Raw genomic sequence first — 12271 nt, 5'->3', positions numbered from 1 at the left:
TTCTCCTAGATCGGAACCTGGGCACCGGTCCCTGACGGTAGGCAGGAGAATCCAATTTAACTTTAGGAGCCCACGGAGAACAAGCGAGGGCTGCAGTCTGCGGACGCTAAACTCCGCAGGGTTTACTTTCGAGTCAATGTCCATAAGATCGGACTGTGCGGGCTGATCTATACGTATGTCTTGCATGGGCGAAGTCATAGGGGTGCAGGGGAACAGCTGCACCCCCAAAGTCAAGTAAATAAATTTTATTAACTGACCAGTTGTCGCAGATAACTCGGTTCTACCCCCCAACATAAAGTTGCCTCCCTAAAATAAATCCTGGCAAAGCCCATGCTGCTAGGGAATAAATCCCCTTTATCGGAAGACTAAAAACTGCTTAGGATCGGCCTGCGAGACCGATTCTTCTCGCGCTTCCTCGAAAGCAAGCCCCCACCTGGGCGTGCCGATGCTTACTCCCAAGTAGCCGCGCGCTCAGGGGACCGGCTTCCAAGTCAGCAAGCATTGGATCCGGCCTTCGGCGCAGCTCCACGCGCCGGCGTCTGCTCCTTGATTCCGCTGCGGGTCAAATCGGCTAGCGGATCCGACCCGAACGCTGCTGCTCCTTTGCGCGCGCGCTGCCCGGGATCGCCAGCCCGCCAAGCGGCGCGAGCCTCCGCCCGGGCCGCCGCCATTGGCCGAGGACTCGGGCGTGGGAGGGGCGCCTGAGGGGAGAGGCAGCAGGAGGGCGGCTCCGGGGAGGTCAGTCGGGGGGGGGGGGAGAGGACGGGCGAAGCGGGACGAGGCGCCGCCTCGGCAGGGCTGGGGAGACAGGCGCCGGTCCTTGGCGCAGCCCGGGGAGGAGCGGCGGAGGGTCGCCCCAGCTGGGCGGGGCAGGGCGCCGTGGGCCTCCGCCTGGGTCTTTCCCAGGGGCCAGCCCCCCAGGGCGCGGCCTCGCCTCGCCTCAAAACCCTGGGGAAAGGAGCGCGACCGAACAGCTTCCACTGAAAGGACGAATCCCTTCCGCCTGAAGGGAAAACCGGCGCGGTGGCTTCGCCTTCTTCCCCAGGTGGTTGTGCTCCCAACTCAGCCGCCCAAATTACTCGAGGGATCCTCCTCAGAGTCGAGCTTACTTCCTTCTCATGCCCGCCTTCTGCTGAAGTGATCCTGGGAGATACAATGAGGGCCGTCAAGGGTCGTCTAGTCCTGCCACTAGTGCAGGGCCGGATTGAGGTTTGACGAAGCCCTAAGCTACTGAAGGCAATGGGGCCCTTGATATGTCCAGCTCTCCTTTGTCAACAACAAATTGTCACTGTTTTTTGGGTTGAATACATGGTAATTTATGGACCTAATAGGCGTTTGCACATAACAAACACAGAGTCGCTCCTCGTCCCGCCCCTTCAGCTAGTCTTGGAAGCGGGCATCTCCGAGCCCGGCTTTTTTAAGACCTTCATTTCTGTACCTCAGGAGTAACGAAAATCAATCCGTGGGTTCTCTCTCCTTATGCCACGCCCGCCCGCCCGCCCGCCCGCCTCCGAGTCGGGATAACTTGGGGAAGCTCCTTGGTATCAGGAAGGTGCTCCATACAAGGAATTCCTGAACTTAAAAGCAACTGTTCGGAGTTAGTGTTAAGCCCAGGGCGCACAAAGGCAGGTGGTGTGTGGGGATCTGGCCAAGGGGATCTAGAAGTATCTGACAGTTCGCAGGGAACGATCCGCTCTCGCTCTGAAAGTGTGTCCGCGCCCCTAACGGGGCTGGCCGATCAGGTCCCGAACGATGCCGCGCCGACCTGGGGCGCCCCCGGGCTGCTTTTGGCTTTTCTGCTCGCCGCAACAGCCCTCGGGTTCCATCTACTGGCTATCATTGGGAACCGTTAAAGAGCCCCGGGTGTTAACTGTGCGAACTTCGAGAAGGACACTGCTGCGAGTTAATCGGAGGCTTTGCTATTGCTGCAGCTCTCGAAAAAGCTGCGCTTGGTTTTGGCCACTAGCCCTTCCGTCCTGTCCTGGGGGGCTGAGGACAGAGCGGAGGGGGGCTTTTCTCTGGGTTCGTTCCCTCGTGGCCGCAACCCACCCAGAGCCGCCCCGTGGGAACACGAGCCGCGTGGATGTCGACATGTGCTCACGATCTTGCCTTTCAAAGAGTTGGGGGGGGGGGGGGGGCGCGATCGCCAAGCTCGAAAGTGGCTCGCTCGGACGCCGGGCGGCTCTCCCCCCCCCCCCAATTTTTAAAATTAGTTTTCACAATATTATAAACAAACAGACACACAAGACAAACATAAATCATAGCCTTATTGAAAATCACACTTATTAACTTTGTTAAGTGACTTCCTGGCTTCCCCTTGGTTGAATTTCATTGCATGTCCTTTTAACGGTTTTCCAAATCCCACTTCTTATGAAATTTAACTTGAACATTAACATCCTTCGATCTTCACCTTATGGAATTAAACATATTCCCGGCTGACGCGCTGCCCTCTGCTTCTCCCTCCTCCGCAGGTGCGAGCCCCTCGGCGCCATGGCCTGCTGCCTCCAGCTCTCGGACCCCAGCGCGCTCAGCTTCCTGCAGGAGACCGCCCAGCGTCTCTCCCCGCCGGAGCCCATTGGCAGAAAGCCGGACAGGCCGGCGGGCCGGGACGCGCGCCCCCGGCGCAGCGCGTCTCCAGGCGCCGCTCTCGAGCCCTTGGATGCCCTGAGCCTCATCAGCCTGCACTGCGCCAGCCTCGGCGCGAAGCCCGCGGATCGGGGCGAGCGCGCAGAGGCCGGCGCCCTCGCCAAGGGGCTCCCCGCCCGGCTCCGGCGCGCAGTGGGCGCGGAGGCGCAGCGCCGGACGGACGCCTTCCCTGCGGCCGAGTCGCCGCGGGCCGGGAGGCGAGTCTCCCGCAAGCAGCCCCGACCCCAGCGGAGCTGCGAGGCCAGGGACGCCGCCTTCCAGGGGGTCACGTTTCGGATGCAGCTGAGCTTCTGCCGAAAGAGCTCCGGGGGTTGTCGGCTCCTCATTCGCCCGCGATACAGCAGGTACAGCCGCCACCTTGGGAAAGAGCAGGTTGCGTTTCTCTTCTGCTTGGCTGCAAACGCAAAGTCGGCATGAAATGTTTCATGGGATGCTTTGCTTTTTCCGCCTCGTCTTTAACGGCCCCTTAGATCCCCAAGAGGGCATAGATGTACCTCCTGTAGTCTGCTTTTTTGGCAGTTCCCAGGCCATTCAATGGGGCTTCCTCCGGTCCGGAGCAAGTCTACAGGCAGACGTCTTGTGGTAAGGAGGAGGCCTAACGCTTCGCCTGATGGGGGGAGTACTTGCAGGATAGCCAGACCTAAATACAGGCAGCCTAATATGTTTGAAGTTAATGAGTGACTTCCAGCCGCATTCATACTCAAGAAGAGATCTAATGAAATCAATGAACTCCAGTCTTCTCTCAGTATGAATAACACTGGAGTCGAAAATGGATTTTTGTTAAATTAAAAAGCACCTGGTATAACAGCACTTTTGTATTTATTGGTTGGATTTCTGAAAGACAAGGGCAGATTTCCCGCTCAGTTAACAACCGAGGTGAATCTTCTTGGCACATGATATATTGGCTTCTCTTGTTATTGGTGCTTGCATGATGTAGTTTTACAAAGGACTTAAATGTATTTAGAAGTCTTTTTTTTTAACAAAAAAACAGCATGGCGGGGATTGGCCAATTTGGATTGAAAGCATAGCATGGAAGGAAGAGGTGTTTTGCCCCTTAACATTCTGAGAATAAAAGTTCAGAGCAGACAATTTCAACTAACAACTTATGTCTTCCTGACTGAAAATATATTGCCTCTTTCTTAGAACACTGGATAAAACAAATTCTATTCAACATGTTGGAAGGGTGATTAATGCTGCTGTATTTTCAACCACACCTGTGATGTAATTTTGACATGTTCATTTAACACACTATTATACCACTTTAAACAGCCATTGCTTCCCCACAAGGAATCTTGGGAACTGTAGTTTGTTAAGGGTGCTGAGAGTTGTTCTCCTCCTTTCTCCTCACAGAACTACAATTTCCAGAGCGGTTTAATAATCAATCCCTCTGCCCAGGGAACTGTAGCTCTGTGAGTGGAGTATCCCAATCTGGTGATAACAGAATGATGCAAGGAGTGAGCTGCAGCCCAGTATAGGAAAAGAGGTGGTCAGCGAACCCCTAGCTACTTTAAATGAATTCAGATCTCCAGGGACTGATGAGATGCACCCAAGGGTACTGAAGGAGCTTGCAGGTGTAATCTCAGAGCCTCTGTCTATAATCTTTGAGAATTCTTGGAGAACAGGTGAGGTCCCTGCAGACTTGAGGTGGGCAAATGTTGTCCCCACCTTCAAAAAGGGGAGGAAAGAAGACCCAGGTAACAACCGACCGGTGAGCTTCACATCAATACCAGAAAAGGTCCTAGAAAAATAATTCAGCAGTTCGTCTGTGAGCACTTAGAAAATGATGCTGTGGTTACTAAGACCCAGCATGGGTTTCTCAAAAACAAATCATGCCAGACAAGTCTGGTGTGTATGTGTATGTATGTATGTATATATATATATATATATATATATATATATATATATGTTGTTGTTGTTTAGTCATTTAGTCGTGTCCGACTCTTCGTGACCCCATGGACCAGAGCACGCCAGGCACTCCTGTCTTCCACTGCCTCCCGCAGTTTGGTCAGACTCATGTTTGTAGCTTCGAAGACACTATCCAACCATCTCATCCTCTGTCGTCCCCTTCTCCTTGTGCCCTCCATCTTTCCCAGCATCAGGGTCTTTTCCAGGGAGTCTTCTCTTCTCAGGAGGTGGCCAAAGTATTGGAGCCTCAGCTTCACGATCTGTCCTTCCAGTGAGCACTCAGGGCTGATTTCCTTAAGAATGTGTATGTATATATGTATATGTATGTGTGTGTGTGTGTGTGTGTGTGTGTGTGTATATATATATATATATATATATATATATATATATATTTACAAGCTGGATGGATCAGGGGAAATGTTGTGGGTGTAGTGTATCTTGATTTCAATAAGGCTTTTCACAAAGTCCCCCATGATACTCTTGCAGAGAAGCTGGCAGAATGTGGGCTGAATGAGGTTACTGTTAGGAGGATTTGTAGCTGGTTGACTGACTGAGCCCAAAGAGTACTCATTAATGGTTCCTCGTCATCCTAGAAAAAGGGACAAGTGGGGTGCCACAGGGTTCTGTCCTGGGCGCAACATCTTTATAAAAAACTTGGATGAAGGAATTGAGGGGATGCTCATCCAATTTGCAAACAGAGTGGGGATTCAAAATGACATTAACAGATTGGAGAACTTGGCCAAAACTAACAAAATTAATTTCAGTTAGAACAAATGTAAGGTTCTACACTTAGGAAGGAAGAACCAGCTGCACAAATATAAGATGGGGGACACCTGGTTTACCAAGTGTGAAAGGGATCTAGGGGTCTCAGTGGATCAAAAGCTTAGTATGAGTCAACAGTGTGATGCAGCAGCAAAAAAAGATAATGCCATTCTAGGCTGCATCAACAGAAGTATAGTGTTTAGATCAAGAGAAGTAATAGTCCAGCTCCATTCTGCCTTGGTCAGACCCCACCTGGAATACTGTGTCCAATTCTGGGCACCACAATTTAAGAAGGATATTGACAAGCTGAAACGTGTGTAGAGGAGGGCAGTCAAGATGATCAAGGGACTGAGATCTGATAGGCATCTTCAACTATCTTAAGGACTGTCACATGGAAGATGGAGAAAGGAGATTCCAAATCAACATCAGGAAGAACTTTCTGACAGTAAGAGCTGTTTGACAGTTGACTAGACTCCTTCATTGGAGGTTTTAAACATCTATAATGAATGCTTTAGTTGAGATTTGTCCATTACAGGAGGAGGACTAAATTACTCTTGGGGTCCCTTCTAACACTATGATTCTGTGATTCTATGGGAAGGGTAGCTAATGCCACAGAATACAGAATCAGGCTTTGGTGTGATTCTAACAGATTGGAGAACTGGGCCCAAACTAAAAAAATGAAATTCAACAGGGACAAATCTCAGGTTCAGCATTTAGGCAGGAAGAACCAGCTGCACAAATATAAGCTGAGGGACACCTGACTTGCTAGTAGTACATGTGAAAAGGATCTAGGGGTCTTTGTAGACCACAAACTGGATGTGAGCCAACAGTGTGATGCAGCAGCAAAAAAAGCTCATGCTATTCTGCATCAACAGAAGTCTAGTTTCCCAATCAAAGGAACTAATAGTACCACTCTATTCTGCCTTGGTCAGACCACACCTGTAATAGTGTGTCAAGTTCTGGGCACCTCAATTTAAGAAGGATATTGACAGGCTGGAACATGTGCAGATGAGGGCAACCAAGATGATCAAGGGTCTGGAAACCAAGCCTTATGAGGAACAGTTGAGGGAGCCATCTTCAAACAGCTGAAGGGGTGTCTGTCACATGAAAGATGGAGTAAGCATGTTTTTTGCTTTGGAGGGTAGGACCTGAACTAATGGATTCAATGGAAGGACTAAACATCAGGAAGAACTTTCTGATGGTAAGAGCTGTTTGGCAGTGGAATGGGTGGACTCTCCTTTCTTGGAGGTTTTTGAGCACTGGTTGGATGGCCATCTGTCATGGATGCTTTAATTGACATTACTTCAGTGCAGGGCATTGGTCTAGATGACCCTTGGGGTTCCTTCCAAGTCCACAATATATGATTCTGTGAATAGGGGTACTCCAATAACTCTCAGCATCCTTTACAATTTTCTGGATTCTTTTGGGAGAAAAGAGGCAGTGCGGTGTAATGGTTTGAGTCTTGGGCTAGGACCTGGATTACCCCACAGGGTTGTTGTGAAGATAAAATGGGGGGGGGGTGCATGTACGTACATCACCTTGAGCTCCTTGGGGGAAAGTTGAAGTGCAAATGTAATATACAGTATACATATGCCATGATTACGGTATTTAAAGTGGTGTAATAGTGCTTTAAATGTATGGGGCAGAGGGGCCTTAACTCTGAAATATTTTCAGTCAGGGAAAGTAATTATAATTGTAGCTCCATTTCAGGGATGAGTTACATATAACTCTGGAAGCTGCCTATATGTACAACAGGCTTTAAATACCTGGGTTTGATTTTACTACTCCACAGGCTTTCACGTTCATTAATGTTTTCTTTTTAAGCATGTGTTGTATGGTATAAGTCTAGTAACCCTCGCTTATTTTGCTTCTGTCTGTAATGGAAGTGGATTAAGTGGCAAATGATGATTCTAGAAGATGTCACAGGTTTCAAATCCCTCACTCAGCAATAGATTATTTAGAATGATGTTTAGGTGTCCTTGAATGCGTGACTCACCTCTCAGCCTCAGTTCCCCAATCATCAAAATGGGAATAAGGTGGCCTGTCCTGGAATGACTGAAGACACGTGAGATGAGGAAAAAAGGTTGTTGGTTCTCTTGAGTCTCAGGAATCACTGAAGAGTGCAAAACTAAGTCAATTAGTTTAGAAATTAGATTTCTGAAGCAGATCTAAAATGCTATACATCTAATCTGTGTTCAGTGGAAAACTTGGGAAAAGAAGCCGAACCCCTTTAGCGAGAGAAGAATGCAGAGCTGGCAGTTCCAAGGAGGAAGAAGGATGTCCCTCTACCCACAGTATGTCAATAATTTAGGCAATAAATACTTGTAGTATCAGCTGGCAATATTTGGGATACTAAGGACAAAAGAAAAGCTTGTTGTGATAATTTTTTCTCCAGGAGAAGTACAGAGTGGGGAGGGTCTTGTTCCGCTTGCCAAGCATGTGGTTTTTCTGTAGCAAACCAATGAACGTTGTTGTTTCACCTATTGGTAAGGCTAGTTTTTTGAAAAACAAAAACAAGGGAGGGGGAGAGAAAGAGAGGAAGTAAATGGATGCCTCCCCTATTTCAATGTATGAAATTATTTTTTTAGAAAACCATCCATCCCAGAGTCGCTTCACGCCATTAGTGGTTTCTGTACCCACAAGTGTGAAAGGGAGGTTACCTCCCTAAATACTCAGTATGCCTTAACGGTGGGTTGTGCTGAACTAAGTGTAGCCATGTGCAACTTTTCTAAACACTGTGGGAAAGGCAAGTGAAGCTTGGCTGCTGTAACATCTGAGTCAGTTCTGACCTCTCAGTCTGATCACTACCCAGCTGATCAGAGTAACTATTATTCACACTTTGAAATGCTGTTCTGGAATCTTTTGATGAAGTAATAGTCCAAATAAGGTATGCCAGGCTGTTTGAAATTAATACGCATGAGGGAGGTGCTTTGAACATGCAATAAACATTAGGTATTGTTTATAATAAGATTTGTATTAATCCATTAAATACCATCCAGGGTTGTGGCTTATAAACTGCTATTTGACCCAGTTGCCCTTTGTCTTTAAGGGGATAAGTGCTGTGCTTCTTGCAAGACCAGGAAAACACCACTATGGAGAGATGCTGAAGATGGGACCCCCCTCTGTAATGCTTGTGGCATTAGGTACCTTATGACTGCTGAAATAGCGTGGCGTATTTCTTGTTGGTTTCCTTAAAAGGTATGCCCAGCATATCTTCTGGCAGTGCAAAAAGTTTAAAAGATAATACACAACAGCACGGAGTACAACTTGCCATGTAGCCTGAAAAGGCTCTTCTCTGTTATTTGAAGCCTGTGGTGAGATCAACAGATTTAGAAGCGATTGCAGCTCTCCTAGCGACAGCTAGAATTTGCATCGCTAAATACTGGAAGTCTGAAGCAATTCATTAGTTGAAAGATGGGCTGGAGAAGACACAGCAAGTGTTAACATGCATTCAAATGACATGCTAAATCACATAAGCCAGAAACCAACATGAGCATAAGTTCTTAGAGTGCTGGGTGCTGTTCATACGTTTTTGGAATGAAGGAGTTGTGGACAATATCTACCCTTACAGCTTATCCTCAGTGATCTGACTCCTAGATACTCTTTCTTATTCTTCCCCTTTAAACACCCCTCATTTGTGGCATCTGCTAGTATTATTTTAATATTTCAATAGGCTAAGATACTTACCTGTGTATGATGTCTAATGAATTCTGCCATTCTTCTCTCCATTTATTTTTGATTTTTCACTATATAGGCACCCCCCTCAAAAAAAGCGATGATGAGACAAAAGCGATGATCTGAACTGCATGGCAATATTAAAGCATTTATCTGAGCTTTTTTTTAAAAAAAGAATAAAGTTATACCCAACTTTTCACCACAAATTTTTAAAAGCTACAATGGTCAAAATTTTATGCATTGAAGAGTAACACATTAGAACAGTATGTATTGTGCAAGGGCACCCTGAAATAAAACAATTTAACCTGTTTGTTCCAGGCTTATTCATCTAAAAGGGTCTAACAGTTACCACTGTACAGAAACAAGCTGTAACAAATTAAGGTCGTCAAACCTTAACAAACAAACAAAGGTCGGCAAACAAAGGTCGGCAGTTCGAATCCCCGCGACGGGGTGAGCTCCCGTTGTTCAGTCCCAGCTCCTGCCCACCTAGCAGTTCGAAAGCACGTCAAGTGCAAGTAGATAAATAGGTACCGTTCCAGGCGGGAAGGTAAATGGCGTTTCTGTGCGCTGCTCTGGTTCGCCAGAAGCGGCTTAGTCATGCTGGCCACATGACCCGGAAGCTGTCTGCGGACAAACGCTGGTTCCCTTGGCCTATAGAGCAAGATGAGCGCACAACCCCAGAGTCATCCGTGACTGGATCTGGGGTCCCTTTACCTTTACAGTATATAACAGGCCACAGCACTTGAGGCCATTGCAGTCTGTGTGCCACGCTCAGTGAAGCCCCAACACTATGCTGATTGACCCTTATCATATGCCACCATCACCTTTCATTCCTATATCCTGGCATCTGGGATCCTAAGCCTGATGTTTCACCTGACACCCCTCTGAAAGATGATTCATCTCCGCTTTCATGCCATTTGGAATTAACTGGGAGATTAAGTTGCGCCGGGGGGGGGGGGGGAGAAGGTTACTACAGTCAGACCTAAATGAATGGAATGACCTGCCACATGACTTAATCAACTCTGTTTTTGACCTTCAGGTACAAAAAGTACAGAATCCGGTGTTTTCAGTGCTGGAATATTCCAAAGCATGGTGGGAATCCCTTTTCTCATTGTTCCAGTTGTGGACGCAGGCTGCATTTAGTTGCTGCCCAGGAGAAATCTCGGAAAAGGTAAAGGGGCAGGCGGCGGGAGCAGCAGCTTCTAAAACACACCAGCCCTTCACCGGCAGGAAGAAAACACAGCTGCTGCCAACCTAAGGGCTCTCTTTTGTTTCCATTTCTAGATGTGGAAGCTTTCTAAGGGTTTGCAGTTAGCTGGATATCAAAACAGCTCTTGGGAAATCTGGCTGACTTGTCGGAAGGGTCTGGCTGAACAGCCTGGTAGATTGGTCATTAGGAGGTTCAGTGGATGAAGGGCTCTTCTTTGTTTGTCTTTGTCTTTTGTTTGTACGCTGCTTTTGTTTTTGAAGTCAGTGCTATGTGTTGTATGTTGGGTGTTTGTTTGCAGTGTGTGGGAGGAGGCAGGAAAGAAGGGGATGTTTTTTGCAAGGAAAAAAGTGTTTGTTTCCATTAACTTCCATAAGCAATTGGGGCTACATGCTGGAACAGAATGCAATGTTCCCATTGAGGATGGACACATTGAAATTGCTTTCAGGCAGTGATTCCCACCCAACCTTTTAGCACTTTGGGTTGCTGCCTTCTTGTTAATAGTTCTTTGTAGTGATGGACTGGAAAGTACAAAGAAACATTTCCACAAACTAAAAACTTTGGGAACAGCAGTCATTGAGCAGTTGTGGTGGGGGAGGGAGTTTGTTTAAAAGACATGAAGCTCTTTCGTGAATTCCTGATGAATTTCTATTGCACTAAATATGGCAAGTGTAAATATATAATATTTATGATACAAAATATTTATATACTTGATTCAAATATTTGTTGGGGATGCTGATAATTATCCTTTGTTAGTACAACATGCAGCATTGCTGAATGTGTCTCAGAAAGTGTGTCCAACCAGGATTGTGCCATGTGGCACTTTTCTTTTCAAAGTGGTATTTATTTTTGTAAATAGTGTTTATATTTGAAGTATTTGTTTTCTGTATTCTCCCTTACATAGCACAGCCAAAAGAAAATGAATAAAAAATGTTGTGAAATTGAAAGCAATTACTCTGATTTTCCTGTAATTTTCTACTTAGTATCCCAAGTCAAGGTTTTGTTCAAGAGTACTGAGCTTCTTGATGGTTATTTTGCTGGTTATAAGCTGGTTACAAGCTTCTGCAATAAATATTATTTATTGTAACTAAGTGTAGGAAATTCTTTTAATTCCTAATTTTTCAAGTCAAACTTGGAATAAAGCTTTGAGGGGCAGGGAAGCAGGAAAAGTAGCCTGAGAAATACACAATTGAATTTAGGTGTGGTTAGGCAATTACTGTACTACTTTGTAGTCCTTATTATAACAGGAGAGGAAACCTACAAAATAGGAGCTCATGATGTGCTTAGGATTTTGATGGTGGCTAGCTGTTTTCTAAGCCGAGACCTTGGCCTCTAGTAAAACGGTAGAAAATTCCACAAGAGACCTTGGGAAACGATCTGGACCCAACAAGCCTTACAGGGGCAAACCCCTGAAACTGATCCATGCTACTCCTCCCCATCCCCACAAGTGCCCTAAAGGTCCAACTGAATTGGATAACAAGCTGCCTCTGACAACAGAGCCATCATTAATTCCCTTCTCTTTCCACCTCCCTACCCCAGTACAGAAAGCCAGATCCAGTATGTGTCCTGCCAAATGCATATTGGCCTGATGTAGTTTGACAGAGAACCATGGTTGTCATAGCAGACATAAGAAACCAAGCTGCCACAGACAAGACTAACTTGCTGGGTATGTACAAGTTACCCAATACAGTGGTATCTCGGGTTAAGAACTTAATTCGTTCCGGAGGGCTGTTCTTAACCTGAAACTGTTCTTAACCTGAGGTACCACTTTAGCTAATGGGGCCTCCCACTGCTGCCGCTGTGCGATTTCTGTTCTCATCCTGAAGCAAAGTTCTTAACCTGAAGTACTATTTCTGGGTTAGTGGAGTCTGTAACCTGAAGCGTCTGTAACCTGAGGGACCACTGTACCAAAAGCCTTTTAAGGTCTTCAGTGCCACATCTGAGGCATGGATTAATATTTTTGCCCATTGATTCATATATATAGCTTCCAACCCTTTGATAAATGCTATCCCAAAGTGCATAATGTCCATAGTTCTCTTCATAAATGCCCAAGAGGCATTGTCAAATGCTTTTTCA

At 46.7% G+C, this 12271-nt stretch overlaps 1 protein-coding gene across 1 annotated transcript; it reads left to right on the top strand.

Moving 5' to 3' along the window:
* Positions 1-2257: 2257 nt before the first annotated feature.
* ZGLP1 (zinc finger GATA like protein 1) lies at positions 2258-11282 on the top strand. The gene is made up of 5 exons (XM_080988334.1): positions 2258-2990; positions 7513-7607; positions 8363-8456; positions 10028-10159; positions 10273-11282. Exons 1-5 carry the CDS (start codon positions 2491-2493, stop codon positions 10301-10303), a joined length of 852 nt encoding a protein of 283 aa, XP_080844460.1. The 5' UTR covers positions 2258-2490; the 3' UTR covers positions 10304-11282.
* Positions 11283-12271: the final 989 nt, after the last annotated feature.

The sequence above is a fragment of the Podarcis pityusensis genome (assembly GCF_964106645.2).
Source record: "Podarcis pityusensis genome assembly, chromosome: 17".
Taxonomy (NCBI): domain Eukaryota; kingdom Metazoa; phylum Chordata; class Lepidosauria; order Squamata; family Lacertidae; genus Podarcis; species Podarcis pityusensis.
The sequence above is the reverse complement of the archived record's forward strand: the minus strand, read 5'-3'. Positions and strand labels throughout refer to the sequence as shown.

What these genes read in the sequence shown, in the direction of transcription:
- ZGLP1 (XM_080988334.1), top strand. Translation starts at nt 2,491, where the DNA reads ATGGCCTGCTGCCTCCAGCTCTCGGACCCCAGCGCGCTCAGCTTCCTG. An exon ending in ATTCGCCCGCGATACAGCAG is followed by an intron (nt 2,991 to 7,512) that starts GTACAGCCGCCA and finishes ATCTGTGTTCAG; the next exon opens with TGGAAAACTTGGGAAAAGAA. An exon ending in CAGGAGAAATCTCGGAAAAG is followed by an intron (nt 10,160 to 10,272) that starts GTAAAGGGGCAG and finishes TTCCATTTCTAG; the next exon opens with ATGTGGAAGCTTTCTAAGGG.